A 21,416-nucleotide genomic window follows, 5' to 3' on the forward strand; every position below is an offset into this window, starting at 1 on the left:
ATGCCGAATTGCATGTCGGTAGTTGTAGTTCTGCACTTCACATATTAAGCAACGCAGTGTCCGCATGTAACGACTTTGAGAAGAAACCGGAGATTATGCGACAGACGGCTTATTTTTAGGGGAGAAATAAGGGGGCGTAATCTCATAATATCGAGGAAGAGGCTTGGAACGCAAAGCATTTCTCGCGAGAACTTGGGCACGGGTGGCTTTGACCAAAGAAATGGCTGGTATTCTATATCGCAGCGCTCAGGTGAGAAGGACGAGGACTGTCAGGTGTCCGGGATAAGTGTATGCAGGAGGGTGGACGGTCCCTGCTGAGGGAGAAGCGCTTGTCCTTGACAACCAATCAAATTCTTGCAATATGGTTGCTATGGGCAACTGCTCCAGTTTTGCATTGAACCAGTTTAGGTAAATTTTGCTAAATCTTCACCAATATGTTTCCTAGTTTCAAGAACTTGAGATTTCTTAATTATTCAACCTCCGTGGTTTTAGAAAACTGAGAAATCCTGGGAGGGAGGAATGGTATTAGGATAGCGAATGGCGTGTGTCAGAGCTGGCAAGGGTTAATATCATGTCGGGATATGATTGTGCTTGGGCATTAAAAAGGGTATTAGACAAACATGGCAGCTTTTTCCAGAAACAGCGCCTCTCGTGCCTGTGGGTATTGCTGCTCAGCTCATATGATGCAAGTAGATAACTGCAATACTACACCCAACCTGTGGACTAGTGGGGCGCTGTTTTTTGTTTTTTTTTAAAGAAAGCAGCCATGGTTTTCTGATCACGCACAACCCTATGGCGAATGTGGTGCTTGGGGTGATCGGCTGATCGACCAGGCCCTGCCAAGCAGCTGATTGTGCCGGAGGAAGCTACAGGGGAAGTGTACCGGGTGCGTTGACGGCTGACTCCACCACGGACTCTGTCTGTTAAACTGCAGCAGAGATCTGTGGCTATTCTGCCATACATACATTTGGATTTGTCATTGGGCAAAAGAAGGAACATGTCTCTACTTCATGCGAAAACACGTTGGAGATTCTGGCAGTGATGGGGCCGATACTTGACTGGTGTTCTGCCAGCCCAAACGTCTGCCAGCGGGCGCAGAAGCTAATCAGTATGTGTGCAAACAGATTAGGGCTAGACGCAAGTGACACGTGACAAAAATGTGTGTTTCGAGGCAGCCAGGCCTCTTCTTCAGATGGAGAAGGGGGGGGGGGGGGGGTCAGAAACGCTATCTTTTCTCTTTAGGGAGGGCACCTAGTCGGTGAGTGAGGAGACTCAAAAGGCCATTCACGCTCCTCTGGGTATTATGCAAATAAGGGAGATGGAATAAAACCTCTACAGCACCACCTACTGGAAGGCAGCATTCCTTCAAGCCAAAGTCAGACTTTTTATACAAGCCTTGTAACAATGACTGGGAATTAAAAGCAAAGCCAGACTCCCTGTACATACATGGATTCTGGCTTTGCTTTTAATTCCCGGTCATTGTTACAAGGCTTGTATAAAAAGCCTGACTTTGCCTTGAAGGAATGCTGCCTTCCAATAGGTGGCGCTGTGGAGGTTTTAGTCCATCTCCCTTATCTTCTTCATATGTGACTGTTCTTGGAGAAACCAAGTAATCTTGTAGATATGATACCTTTTAAATGGCTAACAAAAATACATGACGTTATAGCGAGCTTTCCAACCTACTCATATATGACAAGTCACAGGCTTGTGGTGTGATTAATTTGCATTTAAAACACTACCAGAACAGGATGAGCAGAGGAGTAAATACCTAATTAGTCCACTGATGAGGGATGTGAAAGTGTTATGGTCTCTATATTTGTGCTAGGGGGTCACCAGGCCAGCGTGTTATCTCTGCTCCAGATTTTTCATATTCTCCAATGATGCATGAAAGCCAATTGAAATGGTAATTCCGGTCTTGAGTGTCAAAGATGGTTATAAACTTGTACTCCCAATTTCTTCTTTGACGTTGAGATTTTGAAGTTGCCTTTTAATATAGTAACTTAACATGTTGGAAAAACAGTACAAAAATGTGAAAGCGAGGATGAGATCTCACCGCCACACAATTAGAGAAAGAAAGACAGAATTACCTGTGGCCGAGCATTTTTCTAGTCACGGACACAATACAGAACACATGAAAGTTACTATATTAAAAGGGCAACTTCAAATCTCAACGTCATAGAAGAATTTGGGAGTACAAGTTTATAACCATCTTTGACACTCAAGACAGGAATTGACATTGGAAGTGACTTAATGCACCAGAGGAGATGGTGATAAATCTATAGCACAGGGCGTCAACAGGCCTGTGTGTGATCTAACAGCAATATAGAGACCATACCCTTATTAGAGGACTAATTAAATATTTACTCCTCTACTCATCCTGTTCTGGTATTAAGTGCAAATTAATCACATCCATGTCTGTGCCTTGTCATAAGTACGTCTGTAATATATATGCATGCGTCTTCGGATCTATTCCATTTAAGGCTGGATTCAGACAACCGTATATATCGGCTCGGTTTTCACGCCGAGCTGATATACGGTATCCTCATCTGTAGAGGGGGGGAGGATGGAAGAGCCAGGAGCAGGAACTGAGCTCCCGCCCCCTCTCTGCCTCCTCTCCACCCCCTCTCCGCCTCTCTGCACTATTTGCAATGAAAGGAGGCGGGATGGGGCGGGGCTAAATTATGAGAATTAGCCCCGCCTCTCCTCATTGAAAATAGTGCATGGGGGTGGAAAGGAGGCAGAGAGTGGGCGGGAGCTCAGAGCACTGCTCCTGGCTCTTCCAGGCTCCCCCCTGCAGAGAGAGGCAACTTATATCGGCTGGGCGTGAAAACCCAGCCGATATACGTTCGTCTGAATCCAGCCTAAGCCTGAGAAAGGACCCTGAAATGTTCGAAAGCTCGCTATAACATGATGCATTTTTGTTAACCATTAAAAGGTATCATATCTACAAGATTACTTTTTTTTTGCAGCCTTCACACTTGCGATAAAATCGTGCAATTCGACAGTGAGTGAAAACGCCGAACTATGAACCAATGATTTTCAATGGTTTCATTCCCACTTGCAATGTTTTCACTGATGCGATGTAGCGGTTAAAAAAGAAAAATACTTGCGCATACGGTTCATAAAAGCGGCTGAAGAAAATACGGAAATATAAATCAGAAGAGATTATAATTGTAGATCTATAGATAACATTGATAAAAGTACTTAATTACATTAAGGAATAGATAAAACCAAACGGAGGCGCTACATAGTCCAATGCAAAAATAATAGGTCAGCACAGAAAGCTTCCATAAAAAAACTTTTCTATATTTTATTCATTACAATGAAAAAGATGTTACAGTACAACAGAGATGAGTCTCCAATGTGCAGCAGACAGGCAGAAGAAAGGCATACAACATATCAAGTTCATAGAATTAGAAATATGCTCAAAAAATGCATTTACATAGTCCAATATTAGTTTGAAACTTGTCATGTAGTATTACAGCACGGCCATTTACATAAGTGGTCATGCTTTAATAAAGGTGCTTTTACATGGGATGACCTGTAGGGTGCAGGATGCCCAGTAGATCGTCCCAGCAATGAATCGTAAATGGAGGTTGAGCGGACGGGGATCCTTCTGGCCCGCGTCCGTTCACAGTAAGCAGATAGTAGTTTATAAATGAACGACTACCGGTTTACACGGGCCGATTAATTATGCAGTAACTGAACAAGAAGCAGACTAGTTCTTGTTAGTCGTTCAGTCGGTGCATGCGTTTACACTGAACGATAGTCGTTCAGATTCGCACTGGATCGCAGGAAATCAAACAATTATTGGCCCGTGTAAAAGCACCTTTACAGGATGGCAGGTGGCCCGTCAGTGTAGGAGTGACTTTAATTATAGAACCCCCTTTAATTCTAGAATTCCTGCATTGATGATATTGATTGTGACACCAGATGGGATGGATCCTAGAGGTTGCACCATCAGAAAATCTAGACATGTTCACCACATGCCAGTTGGGGAAAGTTGAACTATCAGGCAACTTTATCCACAACCCAGCTGCTGCATTTCATAGACTCCACTAGAAAGTGCCGCACCCGGTGCGTGCAATTCCAAATTAAAGTGGAAGGAAAATGACACTTAATTGTGGTGCTGTTGGAGGGTCCGGAGACCCCTAGATTTGTATAAATATGTACATGACCTTTAAAAGCTTTGTCTGCTGCCCTCTCCTTTATTGTAAAGTGTTCTGTTTTTAGACATGTCCCTTTATATTATTACATCTTGTACTGTGTTTTAGGTCCTGGGCAGGGGGCTGCGGCCCTGCAGGGTGGCGTTCCACAATTCCCATTGTCGCCTTAAATCTTCTAAAGCTGATGTGGAGACTGCGGAACCCAAGGAAGGAGCCATATTTGCGCCGCTGGACACCTTCACGGAAGAGGAGGGTATGCTGAGAGATGTGGGTAAGTGTAGAACAAACGCTTCCTGCGGCTCCAGCGCAGGGTTAAACGGGTTGTCTCACGAAACCAAGTGGGGTTATACACTTCCGTATGGCCATATTAATGCACTTTGTAATATACATCGTGCATTAAATATGAGCCATACAGAAGTTATTCCACTTACCTGTTCCGTTGCTAGCGTCCTCGTCTCCATGGTTCCGTCTAAATTCGCTGGCAGCTTGCTTTTTTAGACGCGCTTGCGCAGTCCGGTCTTCTCCTTTCAGCACGAGCCGCTTCAGTGTGCTCCCCGCTACAGCTCTTCTGCGCATGCGCAGACGAGCTGTCACTGCTCGGGAGCGCGCTGGAGCGGCCATTCTGTACCTTCCTCTGTTAGAGGAAGGTGCAGAAACTGGAGATGCCCAGCGGAGAAGCCCAGCCCAGCTGTCCAGCTGTCCCGAGAAGCCGCCCAGGTAAGTGATGGGTCGGGGGGTGATCTTCACTAACAGGTGAAGGTCCCGGGCCACAGCGGTAGGCCCCGGAGCCCAGCGCTGGGCCCCGGGGCCTAGCGCTGGGCTCCGGGGCCTAGCGCTGGGCTCCGGGGCCTAGCGCTGGGCTCCGGGGCCTAGCGCTGGGCTCCGGGGCCTAGCGCTGGGCTCCGGGGCCTAGCGCTGGGCTCCGGGGCCTTCGTCTGTTGTCAGGGTCTAGCGCTGGGGAGCCGGGAGCGTAGCGCTGGGGAGCCGGGAGCGTAGCGCCGGTTACCTGCTGCCTGGCGGTGGGTGACTGGTCGGCGGCTGCGGTGGGTCCGGTCGGCGGCTGCGGGGCGTCTGGTTGCCATGGAGACACAGCTGGCAGCGTCTCGGGAGCGCGCACGTCGGGCTGCAGCAAGCGAAGGGAAAAGAGCCGGCGGCCATCTTGGGGAAACTTTTATAAGTTGCTGAAACGCTGGAACGGTAAGTACAAACCAGCTAGAAAAGTCATTTACAGGGGGGCTTAGTAATGTATGCTTAATTAGGGGGACTGGGCAAAAAAAAAAATTCACTGCTTCCTCGAGACATCTCCTTTAAGGCACTACGGCCATGATGATATGGGGGAGATTGTATCCAGAATAGACAATGTTGTGACAACACACATCAGCAGCTGCAACAATGTATCAGTCTGGGGTCTGGCTGTTGGATTCACAGACCATTGTCTGCACTGGATGCAATTGTATCTACTTCTCAGCTGAAAGCAGAACTGGCTATGTAAAGGTTTACTACCTCTGAATATAAACTGGATGGTTCCCACTCACTGACACCAAATATCCACTATCCTGCCAAGAGTAATTGAACATCTGAGAAAGAATCAAAAGTAGTATATATTTCCATATGTTAATACTTAGTGAGGCTCCTTTGGCTCTAATGGCATCAGATACTCTTTGGCATACTTTCTATTCATGTCCGATACACCTTAGCTGGTATTTCCCTCTATTCATCCTGCAAACGCCTGGAGAGTTCTCTGAGAAGATGTATTGCCTGTATACAGTGACACAAGGAGTGTTGCAATTAAACAGTTGAGCAATGGAAGTACATGCTATGGAAAGATGAATCGCACTACTCCATCTTCGAATCAGCTGGACATACCTGAGTGTGGAGGAGCCTGGGGAATGTCATGTGCCTGAGTGTGTTGTGCCAACAGTTAAGTATTTTGGTGATTCCGTTATGCTCTGGGGATTTTTTTTACGTGGCATGGTTTCGGTTCGTTGATTGTAGTGGCAAGAACCATGAACACGGAGGTGTACCTTGCTATTCTAGACAATAATGTGCTGCCTACAATGTGGCAATACTCTGGGAATGGTCGACCATACTTCCAACAAGACAACGCGGCCTTGTCACAAATCCAACGCTGTGTTACGTGGTTTGAGGATATGGATGTTCCGTGATTGGACTCGATAGTTCAGAATCCTGGCCTAAATCCTAATAAACATCTTTGGGATGAACTGGAACGTTGGGTCAGGAAATATGACCGACCTCCATCTTCTTTGAGGGAACTTGCCAGATGTTTGCAGGATGAATGGAGGGAAATACCAGCTAAAGTGTACTAGACATTAGTAGAAAGTATGTCATGGAGAGTAACCATTGTCATTGGGGCTAAAGGAGACCCCACTAAGTGTTAACATATGGAAATAAATACTACTTTTGATTCTTGCTCAGGTGTCCAATTCTGTTTGGTTGGGTAGTGTATCTCAAACGGCAAAAGATTGCCGTATACATGCCATATATAATGTTTATGCCGTATACAAGTTGTGTATAATGTATATGACAATTATTCTGTATTGATATAAAGCCCCTTTAACTGTTTCTTATTCGTTGGGCTTCTCAATAGACTCATTGGCTCATGGAGTAGCCTCTCTGGCCTAAAGTCCATATTATCTGCTGACTATTTTGATCCTCTCCGCAACATTTGTACCAGTTGATGATGAGATCTGTTCTTGTCGGGCTCTAATGTCTTCTCTGTGTTCCTTTACTTTCCAATCCCAGTACGAAAATTTGCCCAGGACCGGATCGCCCCACTTGTAAAGGCCATGGATGCTGAATCAAAAATGGACAAATCGGTCATTCAAGGACTATTTGACCTCGGGGTTGGTATTTTTGCCCTCAGCTGAAAGTTTTCCCACTGCTATACTATAAGTGTGTGTTTTAGGCAAGTTGTAATTACTGCTTTATTTTTTTGTTTTTGTTGTCTTTTGTGCTTTTTTGTGACATCAGTGAATTTGCTGAAAAATACAAGTGGAAGCAGTCGGGTAGCATAGCTATAGTTTAGGGGTCTGCCCACCGGAGTGGTCAGACTGCGTTCATGTAGCAGGAGGATGTATAAAAGGTTGTACTAACTAGAGTGGATGCGTTGCAGACCATCAGATTCCAGCACATGTAACCATTGGCAGAGTTGATATGCCAAATGTTGCAATGACCCGTGTTGCCAGGGCTGCCAGAGGACTTTGGAACTCCAGACACCAACAGCACTACTGATGCGTATAGCAGTAGGTATCTGGATGGCAGAGATCCTCAGTGCTGTAACATTACTATACATATCATCCCTGTACGGCCATATTTCTGGGACTATTAGAAATTGGCAAAACTGGGAAAATTAGTTGCACTTACTGACTGGTGAGTTCCTGCTACTGCACCATATTTCTTCCATATAAGCCATGGAGACTAAAATAGAAATCTGTATGTCAGCCTCCATGGCTGTGTTTATCATCCCTTAGCTGTGAAATCACTAACCGTATTTCCCCTGCCCCATGACATTAGTGTTCATTATCCCTGTTCTGTGACATCACTCTGCTTACTGCCTCTGTGCTGTGACATCACTCCGCTTACTGCCTCTGTACTGTGACATCACTGAGTGCATTGGTGTGTATGGAATAACTACCTTTATTTAGCCATGTTCTGTGAAATCGCTGCGTTTATTATTCCTGTACTGCGACATCACTCCGCTTACTGCCTCTGTGCTGTGACATCACTCCGCTTACTGCCTCTGTGCTGTGACATCACTCCGCTTACTGCCTCTGTGCTGTGACATCACTCCGCTTACTGCCTCTGTACTGTGACATCACTGAGTGCATTGGTGTGTATGGAATAACTACCTTTATTTAGCCATGTTCTGTGAAATCGCTGCGTTTATTATTCCTGTACTGCGACATCACTCCGCTTACTGCCTCTGTGCTGTGACATCACTCCGCTTACTGCCTCTGTGCTGTGACATCACTCCGCTTACTGCCTCTGTGCTGTGACATCACTCCGCTTACTGCCTCTGTGCTGTGACATCACTCCGCTTACTGCCTCTGTGCTGTGACAACACAGTTTATTATCTTTTAACTGTGACATCACTGTTTACTATACCTGTACTATGACATCACTTTGTTTATTATCTCAGTGCTGTTACATCACAGGCCATTGCCCAGTTGGATGATGTGATACAATGCATATATGAGAATACCTTCTGTGTTTGTACCTGTTTTGTGGCAAAACTGTTTATTATGTCTGCAATGGGGCATCATTCTGTTTATTGTTCCTGTAGTGTCTCATCACTGTGTGTATTGTCTTCAATGTGACATCACATCACTGTTATCTCTGTACTGTGACCTTATTCTGGTTACAGTCTCTGTACTGTGACCTTATTCTGGTTACAGTCTCTGTACTGTGACCTTATTCTGGTTACTGTCTCTGTACTGTGACCTTATTCTGGTTACTGTCTCTGTACTGTGACCTTATTCTGGTTACTGTCTCTGTACTGTGACCTTATTCTGGTTACTGTCTCTGTACTGTGACCTTATTCTGGTTACTGTCTCTGTACTGTGACCTTATTCTGGTTACAGTTTCTGTACTGTGACCTTATTCTGGTTACAGTCTCTGTACTGTGACCTTATTCTGGTTACAGTCTCTGTACTGTGACCTTATTCTGGTTACTGTCTCTGTACTCTGACCTTATTCTGGTTACTGTCTCTGTACTGTGACCTTATTCTGGTTACTGTCTCTGTACTCTGACCTTATTCTGGTTACTGTCTCTGTACTCTGACCTTATTCTGGTTACTGTCTCTGTACTCTGACCTTATTCTGGTTACTGTCTCTGTACTGTGACCTTATTCTGGTTACAGTCTCTGTGCTGTGACATCATTCTGGTTACTGTTTCTGTACTGTGACATCATTCTGGTTACTGTTTCTGTACTGTGACCTTATTCTGGTTACTGTCTCTGTACTGTGACCTTATTCTGGTTACTGTCTCTGTACTGTGACCTTATTCTGGTTACTGTCTCTGTACTGTGACCTTATTCTGGTTACTGTCTCTGTACTCTGACCTTATTCTGGTTACTGTCTCTGTACTCTGACCTTATTCTGGTTACTGTCTCTGTACTCTGACCTTATTCTGGTTACTGTCTCTGTACTCTGACCTTATTCTGGTTACAGTCTTTGTGCTGTGACCTTATTCTGGTTACAGTCTTTGTGCTGTGACCTTATTCTGGTTACTGTCTCTGTACTCTGACCTTTATTCTGGTTACTGTCTCTGTACTCTGACCTTATTCTGGTTACAGTCTTTGTGCTGTGACCTTATTCTGGTTACAGTCTTTGTGCTGTGACCTTATTCTGGTTACAGTCTTTGTGCTGTGACCTTATTCTGGTTACAGTCTTTGTGCTGTGACCTCATTCTGGTTACAGTCTTTGTGCTGTGACCTCATTCTGGTTACCGTCTTTGTGCTGTGACCTCATTCTGGTTACCGTCTCTGTGCTGTGACCTCATTCTAGTTACGGTCTCTGTGCTGTGACATCACTGTGTCTGTCATCTTTGTGTCTATCAACCCTGTATTGTGAAATCCCTAAATCGTGACATTGGTGTTCATTATTCCTCTATCGTGACATCACTGAATGCATTAGTGTGTATGACATCAATGCCTTTTATGCATGTTCTGTGACATCTCTCTACTATCTCTGTACTGTGACATCACTTTGTATGTTATTTCTGAATTCTGGCATCACTGGTTATTACCCTATAGTATAATGTTAGCAATGCATTGTATGACAACACCTTGTGTATTTATACCTGTATTATGACATCGCTTGTACTGTGACATCACTTTGTGTTTTCTGAAGGCTACCATGACCTCAAAGGCTACAGTGACCCTCCCAGCTCCGTGCTAGGATGGACCGTAAGGCTGCTAATGATCATCAGATCCTGGTTGAAGGGAACTGAAGCTTTAGTCTATAATTCAGACTGTAATTTGGAATTAGCCCAGCTTTTTTTGTAGACTAGGTCTTTGTTTAAACTTGATACACTCTTTTGAATTTATTGGGTATGAGCTGCGATACCAGATGGCCAAGAATGGCGCTGTTGGCAGTCACTATTGGAATCTGTAGCTTTCCAAAGCTACATTTTTATTGCTTTATTTTGAAGAAATACCTTTCCACAGTCTCTGAATGTTTCCAAACACATCACTTTTACACTCACGTTAATATCGCTGTAATCCTCTTTATCCATATGGTCTGCTTTGGTTTTTGGACCCTCAATTCTTTCCCTCTGTTTTTCAGCTGATGGGTATAGAGGTGGATCCCAAGTATGGCGGCACGGGAGCATCATTTTTCTCCGCTATTCTTGTGATTGAAGAGTTGGCCAAGGTTGACCCATCTGTGTCTGTGCTGTGTGACATCCAGAACACCCTTATCACGACAATGTTCCAGCGGCTTGGCACAGAGGAACAGAAGGAGACGTACCTGCCCAGACTGTGTAGTGACATGGTGAGAGATGACGTACCTGCCCAGACTGTGCAGTGACATGGTGAGGGATGACGTTCCTGCCCAGACTGTGCAGTGACATGGTGAGGGATGACGTTCCTGCCCAGACTGTGCAGTGACATGGTGAGGGATGACGTTCCTGCCCAGACTGTGCAGTGACGTGGTGAGAGATGACGGACCCGCCCAGACTGTGCAGTGACATGGTGAGAGATGACGTTCCTGCCCAGACTGTGCAGTGACATGGTGAGAGATGACGTTCCGGCCCAGACTGTGCAGTGACATGGTGAGAGATGACTTTCCGGCCTAGACTGTGCAGTGACCTGGTGAGAGATGACGTTCCGGCCCAGACTGTGCAGTGACATGGTGAGAGATGACGTACCTGCCCAGACTGTGCAGTGACATGGTGAGAGATGACGGACCCGCCCAGACTGTGCAGTGACATGGTGAGAGATGACGTTCCTGCCCAGACTGTGCAGTGACATGGTGAGAGATGACGTTCCGGCCCAGACTGTGCAGTGACATGGTGAGAGATGACGTTCCGGCCCAGACTGTGCAGTGACATGGTGAGAGATGACGTTCCGGCCCAGACTGTGCAGTGACCTGGTGAGAGATGACGTTCCGGCCCAGACTGTGCAGTGACCTGGTGAGAGATGACGTTCCGGCCCAGACTGTGCAGTGACCTGGTGAGAGATGACGTTCCGGCCCAGACTGTGCAGTGACCTGGTGAGAGATGACGTTCCGGCCCAGACTGTGCAGTGACCTGGTGAGAGATGACGTACCTGCCCAGACTGTGCAGTGACCTGGTGAGAGATGACGTTTCGGCCCAGACTGTGCAGTGACATGGTGAGAGATGACGTACCTGCCCAGACTGTGCAGTGACACGGTGAGAGATGACGTACCTGCCCAGACTGTGTAGTGACACGGTGAGAGATGACGTACCTGCCCAGACTGTGTAGTGACACGGTGAGAGATGACGTACCTGCCCAGACTGTGCAGTGACACGGTGAGAGATGACGTTCCGGCCCAGACTGTGCAGTGACACGGTGAGAGATGACGTACCTGCCCAGACTGTGCAGTGACATGGTGAGAGATGGTTGTGCTGGAATAAGCTAGCCTTAGATAAGAGAAGAAAACCGTCTGTCGGGTGAAAAAGCAATAATATATAGATAGTAGCATTATAACATATATGACCGTACACAACAGAAGATACAACCGTGGCTACAATGCTCTTTTATCATTTCCAATCAACCATTTGTAAAATTACATTTCAGGTTACCAGTAATTTCCGACCAAGTAAAGTCTACAATACAGAACTTTAGAGCGTACTTAAGTTTTCAGATGACTTTTTCAGAATAAGCTGCTGTGTGTACTTAAGGAATAACACTACATATGGCCATTATGCGACTTGTATCCTGTATTAACCCTTTCCAATCCACTGTCTGACGTCTGAAGACTTTCTGATTGAAGGCTCTACAGCTCCAATGTCGGAAGAAGTCCGGCAGGGTATTCTTACTGTATATTACTGGCCGCACTGTTATTGGGGGCCTCTCCAGCATGTCCCATACCACAATACTGGCTCTAGCCAGCAGATGGCGCCATTGTATAATGGCAGAAAGAAAAAAAACCCTAGGAAACCCTGAATCTAAAACTAAATTGCAAAGTGTTAATAACCAGTTCTCCCCTTTGTAGGTTGTATCTCTAAGGGTATGTCTCCATGGGGCGGAATTTGTTGTAGAATGTCCGAAGCGGACATTTCACTGCAGATCCGCAGTGCAAAATCCATGTCTGGCCTTTTTAGATGCATCGTACCTTGTGTTTTTCCCATTCTCCCCATTGCAGGGTGTAGAACTGATTCTCCGTCCTCTCAGGATTGGTGTGAGGAGTTGTTGCTGTGTTCTACAGATTGTGCAGAGGACTACTGAGATCATGCACTGTCTCTACACACATAAATACTGCATAACCTCATAATGTAGGGGTGTACAGCAAGATAGTAACATAGTATGTTAGGCTGAATGAAGACAACGTCCATCTAGTTCAGCCAATGGCTGCAGGAGCAGATTCTACCAGGTTTGTTTACAACCTGTAACCATAGAGACCCATAGGTCTGTAAGGGAGTTGTAGACACAACATGGGAAGATATTTTTAATTCCCTTTTTTTATTTTAAAATGATTGGTACAATTAAAAGAAAATCCTTTATTCATGCAGCATGGTGAACTGGATGGACGGGTACAGAGAACACTGGTTACCACCTGCTGGTCTGTGTATGGGGAGCGGTGAAGGGCATAGGGCAATATTTGTTTCTGACTGCAGGCAGGGCAGAGGGGGGAGGCTCCTGCTGCAGCCAGACGCAAGACATGGCTGATCTGTTGGGATACAGGAGAATTTTTTAATATATTTTTCAGTTTTTAATTGGAATATAGGACAAAATTGGGTCAAAGCAGAGATGATTAAGGGAAGAGGTGCTGGGATAGATTTTATTTTTCTCTTTAGTGTCCCTTTTGAAGAGCCTGAATACCTATTGGCCTTTGGATGTGTAGATAATGCTTATCCCTTCCGTATAGGTGGGCAGCTTCTGTCTTTCGGAGGCCGGTTCTGGCAGCGATGCTTTCTCCCTGAAAACCACAGCGCAGAAGCACAAAGATTATTATCTGATCAATGGCTCGAAGATGTGGATCAGTAGTTCCGAGCAGGCCGGGGTCTTCCTTGTGATGGCAAATGCAGACACGTCGGCTGTAAGTGCAGCTTTCCTCAACATATTCATCATTGCACTCCGAGCATGCTCAGAGCATGGAAAACCTAGAATCCAGGACTGCAGTACCAGGCAGTGACTGCTGTCAGCTCTCCCTCCATCTCCTGGCTGGCTGGACTCCGACTCTCCCCTGATATTACTACCATTAACACTCTGTGCTCAATAGCAGGGGGGAGGGGGGGATACAGTATTATATTCTCACATATTACGCTTTAAGTTTCCTATCACTTAACCCAAGATCTCTGGTGGGTTAGCTTTAATGGAAACAATTGGTTTTAAAAACTTCTGACATATCCTAGTGACATGGCAGATCGGTGGGGGTCCATGTGCTGAGAAACTCGCGGTCGCTAAAACAAAGGGGGGAAGTGTTCAGCTGAGCGCCGTACCCCTTTTTCTGATCGGCTTTGGTCCTTCGGAAAGAAGAGTGTTTTGTAGGAAGTTGAATCAATGGAAAGTCTATTGACATCTAATCATAACGCAGATAAGTATTTACATGTACGGCCATTTTTACCAACTTGCCATACAAAACCCAAATCATGTAAGTTCCATAGGAAGAGAGTTTTTCCACTATCGCTGGTCTAGTTAGAGAATTGAAGAGTAACAATGTAGGACACAATAGAGCCATATTTATAGATATTGCCTGTTAAGATATTGATTTTGGTATAGTTTGCTGCACACAAGTTAAAGGGGCTGTCCAATTGTAAACTACTGATGGCCTATCCTTTGGATACTGCCTCAATAGTAGATCTGCAGGGGTCCACTGCTCAGGACCCCCGCTGTTTTCTGTGTACTTGCTCTCATGAACGGAGTTGATTTCTGCAGGAAGCAGACAGCTCCGTTTCTACTGCAGTGGTCAGGCTTGGTATTACTGGCAAAGTTACCATTCAATGAGCACGGTGTCTGTAATATCAAGCCTGATCACTGCAGAAATTAACTTGGTGCTGCTCTACTGAAGTCTACTGATGGGGCAAAGAGCTGATCGGTAGGGATCCCGGGTGAAGGACATCTACTGATCTACTATTAATGGCTTATCCTGCAGATAGTTTGCAACTGGACAATGCCTATAATGGACACTGGTTTGATAATTTTGCTTTCTGTTGTATAGGGATACCGAGGAATCACGTGCTTCATTGTTCCTAAGGAAACGGAAGGATTCCACATAGGAAAAAAGGAGGATAAACTAGGACTCAGAGCGTCTTCAACATGTGCGCTGACGTTTGACAATGTTAAGGTTAGGACTGTGATGTGGGACGAAGTAGAAACCATATATTGAAGATGTATTCCAAATTACCAATCAAAAACCTAAGCCGCTGCCACGTGCAGCACTTTCCTCTGGCGCTAGTCACTAGGCTGTTAGTCACCGCGGCACGCAGCGTTTTTTTGCTTTAACCAGTACAGACAGTTTATACACTGACACAGTACTTTGGCATTTTATAACCATATTTGATACATTTTAATGCTTGACCATTAGCCTGCATTAGTCCCTCGATGACTCCTTAATAAATCTATTGGATGAAACACGTAGGGGGCACACTTTTTTATTGATCCTTGAACACGCAGGTATGGACCCTCCATTTGTTAGCGGCATGTTTAGGGTCTCTGCAACAGGGTCATCTCAATAAGTTGCCTTTCTCAGGGCAGTTTCCCTGCTTTTTCATAGGGCATTACAGGTGACAGGAAACTAAGGTTAGAATTTGAGTCCCATGTCTTGCTCTTCAGTATATGCCAGAAGTATCACAACAGGACGGCTGCCATTGACGTATCTGGACTTGGTATAGGTAACTTCTTCAAGTTATCAGTAAGATCATTGTTATGCATATGTCTATTCATGGTGGTATGCAGTTTATGGTAATGTAACCAGCTATTTAGAGTGCAACATGATTATGTTTTTGTGTTTATTTAACCACAGCTTTGTTTTCTATATGGTTATTTATTGTCTTTACCCATTGTCTTTGGCTGCGTCACCAAGTGACATAGCTGCTGCCACTAGGAGGTGAACACTAAGCAAAAGAGTGTTAGCTCCTCCTACCAGCTGTACTCCTCCTGCAGGCACCAAGCTAACCGGTTTTAGCTTGGTGTCCATAGGAGGCAGACCTCCTATGTCAACAGTCTTCTGATGGCTATTTTTTTCCCTGTCTCTGAAGCTGGGAACACAGGGTTGACACTTGAGTCTCCCTGCTACCCCACTAAGGGGGGGCAAACAGATTTGCATTGTTTAAGCTGCTTTGCTGCCCTATTCTCAGAAGACTAGGAGGCACAGTCGAGTACTAACTTGACTGTGATCCGCCAGCCACAGTGTTCCCCCCCCCAGAAATGCAGCGCTACTTTCCTCCTCAAAGACAGGTAAGCACAGGGGCGCACACTGCTGGAGCCACCCCCTTTACTAGAAGGGTATTTCACCATGCTTAAGTATCCTTTCCACCTCCTTCTCTCTCCTGTGCCCTTCTCTCCTGCTTTGTTCCAATTCTCTCCGCCTAGTAGGATATGCTTTTGGCCCCTGTTCACTTTACTTTCCACCCCCTCCATGAGTGTCCATGTGGGGTCTGGGCCATTATGGTCCCCTGCCAGCATACCTGGCTGTCGGATGGGGACGTTACCCCCAAGTCCCTGCCATACCGCTTGCCTGTCGTTGCCTCTTCCTCTGGCGCCCGATGCCTGATCAGTAGATGGGAAGGGTACAGGTACCACTGCACTCCAGTCCTGTCCATGGTCCCTGGACCTCAACATGCACGTGCCGCGCACCTGGCACCAGCCACTTAACTATAGTGCTGGACGCTGCGCCTGCTAGCTACACATGCCGGACTCTCTCTCAGCCACTTTGGGTTGTGCTTTCACTACAGGCCCTGGCTTTGGGCCTAGTGTGATTCTCCATTTCTCCCACTCTGCAGCTATCCATTGGCTCTACACCATTTCTCCAGACCAGCTTCAGACTGGGTAAGCTCTGCCTGGTGGCTAGCTCCCCTTATCCACTTCCTCTACAGCACCTCTAGCAGCAGGCCTATACTGCAGTTCTTTACCGCCAGCCATGCATGTGTTTTTTGTCTTATGTCTGACTCTAGAATAGAAGGCTGTAGACAAGTTCAAATTGACAATGCGACTGCGGTTGCATACATAAATCAAGGTGGGACCCGCAGCACAGTTGGGGTTTGTCCAGATGTTAACATGATGGCGTCCAGAATTAGTTGCAAGCTTCCAATCTTCATTTCCAGGTCTCATGACCCGAAGGTTCAAGCAGTGGGTCCCCTTTGTAATTCCTTGGAACTGTTTCAAGTTCCCCTACACCTTTGCTTTGTTCCCACTCATCGCATGTCTTCTCAAGAATATTAAGCTGGAACGGCTTTCAGTGATCCTCGTTGCTCCAGACTGGCCTCGATGAGCCTTGAATCCTGCACTGAGCAGGATTCAAGGACCCTGGAGGTCCCTTCCAATGCTACCATTCTATGATTCTACACAGATGTGGTTCAACTGCTGGCCAATGCTTTTTGACATCTTACTCTTCACGATGATCTTCTCTCACAGGGACCTCTCTTCCACCCACGTTTGTCCACTCTTAACAGTGTGGCAGATGTCCTCTCGTGCAAACAGCTGCTTTTCCATCCCATGCGCATCTGTCTATCCTGACTACTGTCTTTCTATAAAGAAGGTCTGGACATGGGCTTGAGTAGTTCACTGAAAGTCCAGGTGCTGGTACTCTCCATCCTTTTCCAACACTCTTTGGCTTGAAAGTCAGCCCTTCATACCATCTTGCAAGGGATCGCTTATGCTGCCCCCATACCGCTATCCTGTTGCATCTCACCCCTCTGTGTCCATGTGCAGCATCCCAGTTCATCTCCTGTCTTGGAAAGCTTCATTTTTGGTGGCAGTTGCCTCCATCTGTTGAGCTTCTGAGCTCGCAGCCCTGTCGGCCAAACCTCCTTTCACTGTCTTATATCAAGACCAGATGGTCCTGCGTCCTGTCCCCTCCTTTCTACTGAAGATGATTGCCGACCTTCCACATAACTGAGGACCTTGTCTTGCCCTCATTCTGTCCCTCAGCCTCTCATCCGAGGGAACGCGCTCTCCATTAACTGGATGTGGTTCACGTTCTGCGGATTTACTTGTTGCAGACATCAGACAGGGGGCTGCACTGCATGGAAGTAACTGCAGTACACAGAGGAGATCTCCAGAGTGTGACAGGCAATCGGGTGAGGTATGAAGGCATGAAAAAATGTGTTTCTGCCAGAATAGCCCTTTAATCACAGAGATAAAACTTAACCTTTAATATACATATTAAAATAAGTTAATATTGCTATTTATCACCCATCTGATAGCAGCGGGTAAGATCCTGAAAGTTATGAACTTTGGTATCGGCAGAGAAACACCGGGCACTGATTTACTAAAACTTGGCAGAACTTATTTCATGTCACTGACTTCCAGTTTGTCTCCCCCTCTTACTTGCAGGTTCCAGAAAGCAACATACTTGGCAATTTTGGACATGGCTATAAATACGCCATAGGAATGCTGAATGAAGGTCGCATTGGAATAGCAGCCCAGGTGATGGGATGGGGGGCTGGTATATGGGGAGTTGTAATTACTGAGATATTTGCATAAATTTACACTAAATGCAAATAAATAGGTTTTATAATCTAACATATAGCAGGAAATAATGCTGTGGAAATGGAAATGTGCAGCACATCTTCTCTATCAAGGATGGTCCTGCAGGTTTCACTCAATGTTATGTAATCGGTGAAAACTGCAGCTAAATCTGCATGTTGGGGGTGTGTGGATTTTGCTGGCTTGCCAAATGGATTTCCTTGGCAGCGTGTGGTGCAGCCTTATGACTTTATACAAATTGGGGCCCTTTTACACGGAGGGATTATCGTTCACCTTAAATGCTGGCAGCAACTGTACAACGAATATTTTGTTTCCTCGTCCATCTATTAGCCAGGCATAAAAATCAAACGATGATCAGGCAGTTGTTTAACTATGAATGACTGCCTGTTTACTGTGAATGGAGGCGGGCAGCCAAAAGTGATTTCCGGCCCGTGCCGCCTCCATTCACTGAACGATTATCGCTCCTGTGCATTTTAAGCACCCGACAATCATCTGGTCTTAAGGGACTTTTAACTGATTCAATCTGTTTTGATCTTTAGATGGTGGGTTTGGCGCAGGGCTGCTTTGATCACACCATTCCATACACCAAACAGAGGATACAGTTTGGAAAGAGAATATTCGACTTTCAGGTTTGTGTCTGTGAATGGCGGCTGAATCCGCTGACCATCTAATGTGTATGGGGATGTCCCACCCTGTATAGCGCTTTCTACAGACCTCTACGTTGGACGTCTTCAGCTGCCAGAAGGAGCCGAACAGCAGCGAAGACAGCCAAGGAGGGAACCGCACTCAGCACTGCATCCCCCTCGTTCTAGCGATCAACAGGAGTCTCATTAGCGGGACCCCCACTGATCGAAACTTTTGACCTGTCAAAAGTTAGCAGAAAGTGTAGCTACTCTTTAAATCCCTCCTGACTTCTGCATTGGATGCTAAGAACATGAGTTGTTCAGACTCTTGTGACTATTTCCTGTTCTTATAGAGCCATGATATTTGGTATTACTATACACCCGCCTCCAGGGGGGTTCACAATCTTCAGCTTCCTTATCTTCGGCATTTTCCAGTTTCATAGGAGGGGCTTGTCTGGACTTGGGAATTCCTTTTAAGAGGTGATCAGTCTGTCGGGTTCCCCTTTATTAGCCCGACAGGTGGATCATCTGTGAGTTTCTGCTGCAGAAGGACACAGTCGTCCATTGAAAGCCCTGACTAGTGGTTAAAATCAATGATGCCCTTCAGTGCCTTGCTCCCCCTGTGGCATTACTGCAGCTAACGCAGTTTTTTGGGGCGAGGAACAGTCTTGCCGTCTTCGCAACAACCAACCTGAATAACTCCTTTATCCTAACGGTTTTGGGGTTGTGGAAGAAGCTAACGTGAATGCGGAGTGAATGTGCAGACTCCTTGCAGAAGTATAAGCCTCCCATAGTGCCGTTCTGCTCTCTGCAGGGTATGCAGCACCAGATCTCACAGGTCGCCACCCAGTTGGAAGCCGCACGACTACTGACTTACAATGCCGCCAGACTAAAGGAAGCAGGACGACCGTTCAAGAAGGAGGCATGCATGGCAAAATACTTTGCATCGGAGGTAATACTAATCTCTTGTTTTATCTTTATTCAAAAACCCTTTCATATTACACAGCTGCATCCTACACAGCCTCGCCAGAGAAAATGTCGCAGCCTTATGCAATTTTCAGTGTATGTTCAGACAAAGCAGTTATGCTATATTTTTATTGCAGGTGTCAATGGGACTTTCTAATGTTTAAATTGCATCGCACAAGAATCGCAGAAGCACAAACTTGCGATTTTTGTGCGATGCGATTTTTAACATTAGAAAGTCCCATTGACACCTGCAATAAAAATAATGCAGCGATTAAAAAAAACAAAACGCTAGTGGGTAGAAGCCCTCAAGAGGAAAATTGGATTCTACCTCATTGGGGTATTTTGTCTTCCTCTGGATCAACATTGGGGGGGGGGGGTAATGGGCTGAACTGGATGGACGTATGTTACTATGATGACCGCACCAGAGAGAGTAGCGGCAAGTGTTCAGTCCAGGATGCCTTGGGTGTACCTATGTGCTTTCATCATACAAAGCGGGCGAGCAGTGAAAAGGTAAACCAGTGCCCGTGAGTGGGAGGAGAGTAGAAGTAATACACTGTGGGTCGAAATTGGAGATGGTGGACAGCAGGATGAATGTGAATTGTTGTAATGGGACTGGTTCGCCGAGAGACAAATTGACGCATCTGCCGTCCTGCAGTACTGGCTCCACAATCCACAGCTGGTGACATTCTGCGGCGTGTGCCGTCCAGTTTGGATGCTTTATATTGATGGTGAGTGTTCTCAATTCCTAAGTCTTCTTTCTGTAATGAAGACACCGTGGGACACTATTAGGACGCTCTCCTACAGCCTCATAATGTACTGAGCTGTGGTCAGCGCCACCCCAGGACAGTATTCCAGCACTCAGTGGATTGATGCCACGGTGCTTTGGTGACTCTATTGCCTGGAATGGTGACCCCACTGCTTGCTGGTCATCCTGGTTATTGGGCCGCAGTGACCCCCCCCCCCCTTCTCCCTGCCCTGCTGGTTATCCTGGGTATTGGGCTGCAGTGACACCCCCCCTCCCCCCTGCCCTGCTGGTTATCCTGGGTATTGGGCCGCAGGAGGCGTGGCATTGTTTGAAATTAAAATCAATTGTTCAAATCGTAATTCTCTGTGTGTTTTCGGCTCATTTCGAGCATTTCTTCATAGTGTGGCATTTTCTCTGTGAGGCAGAATATACATTTTATCACCAACAGGTGGCGCCGTAAGGATGGAGTTCAAATAATCTATAGTCTAATAACACTGTTGGTATAACGGTTTCTTATTACAGCCCACCCAAAGCTATTCGTATCTTTGCGTTTTCAGATACCAGCTAGAGGGTTGTTGCTACAAATGGTTAAAAAAAACCCGCAAATAAAACCTGAAAAAGTTAGATTTTATATTATTTTCTTTACGATGGATCTTCGTTAGTCTTTGTGGTGTTTTCACGTATGTTTGACGTTGCCAGCAAGCTTACAACGGGACATTCTGGCTCATTAACCCCTTCCTGATGTGCGCTGTACATGTACAGTGCTCGTAGTGTGTGTCTGTGGAGCGGGTCTTACTTTTAGGGCTCATGTCCACGGGCAAAATATGATTTAAGATCCGCAGCGGATCTCCCGCATGCGGATCCGCATCCCATAGGGATGCATTGACCACCCGCGGGTAGATAAATACCCGCGGATCGTCAATAAAAGGGATTTAAAAAAATATGGAGCATGGAAAAATCCGGACCATGCTCCATTTTCGTGCGGGTCTCCCGCGGGGACGGCTCCCGCGGGCTTCTATTGAAGCCTATGGAAGCCGTCCGGATCCGCGGGAGACCAAAAATA

General features: G+C 46.1%; 1 protein-coding gene across 1 annotated transcript in view; it reads left to right on the forward strand.

The window, feature by feature from the left end:
* The first annotated feature begins 47 nt into the window (after window positions 1-47).
* The window catches only part of ACADSB (acyl-CoA dehydrogenase short/branched chain), a 29,544-nt gene continuing 8,175 nt past the window's right edge, over window positions 48-21,416 (forward strand). The window contains exons 1-9 of the mRNA XM_066601154.1: window positions 48-250; window positions 4,275-4,437; window positions 6,930-7,030; window positions 10,473-10,679; window positions 13,239-13,409; window positions 14,532-14,657; window positions 17,867-17,959; window positions 18,559-18,648; window positions 19,457-19,594. Of these exons, the coding sequence (XP_066457251.1) occupies window positions 221-250; window positions 4,275-4,437; window positions 6,930-7,030; window positions 10,473-10,679; window positions 13,239-13,409; window positions 14,532-14,657; window positions 17,867-17,959; window positions 18,559-18,648; window positions 19,457-19,594 (1,119 nt within the window). The 5' untranslated portion in view covers window positions 48-220. The remainder of the gene's footprint in view (window positions 251-4,274; window positions 4,438-6,929; window positions 7,031-10,472; window positions 10,680-13,238; window positions 13,410-14,531; window positions 14,658-17,866; window positions 17,960-18,558; window positions 18,649-19,456; window positions 19,595-21,416) is intronic.

This window comes from Eleutherodactylus coqui, chromosome 4, assembly GCF_035609145.1.
Source record: "Eleutherodactylus coqui strain aEleCoq1 chromosome 4, aEleCoq1.hap1, whole genome shotgun sequence".
Taxonomy (NCBI): domain Eukaryota; kingdom Metazoa; phylum Chordata; class Amphibia; order Anura; family Eleutherodactylidae; genus Eleutherodactylus; species Eleutherodactylus coqui.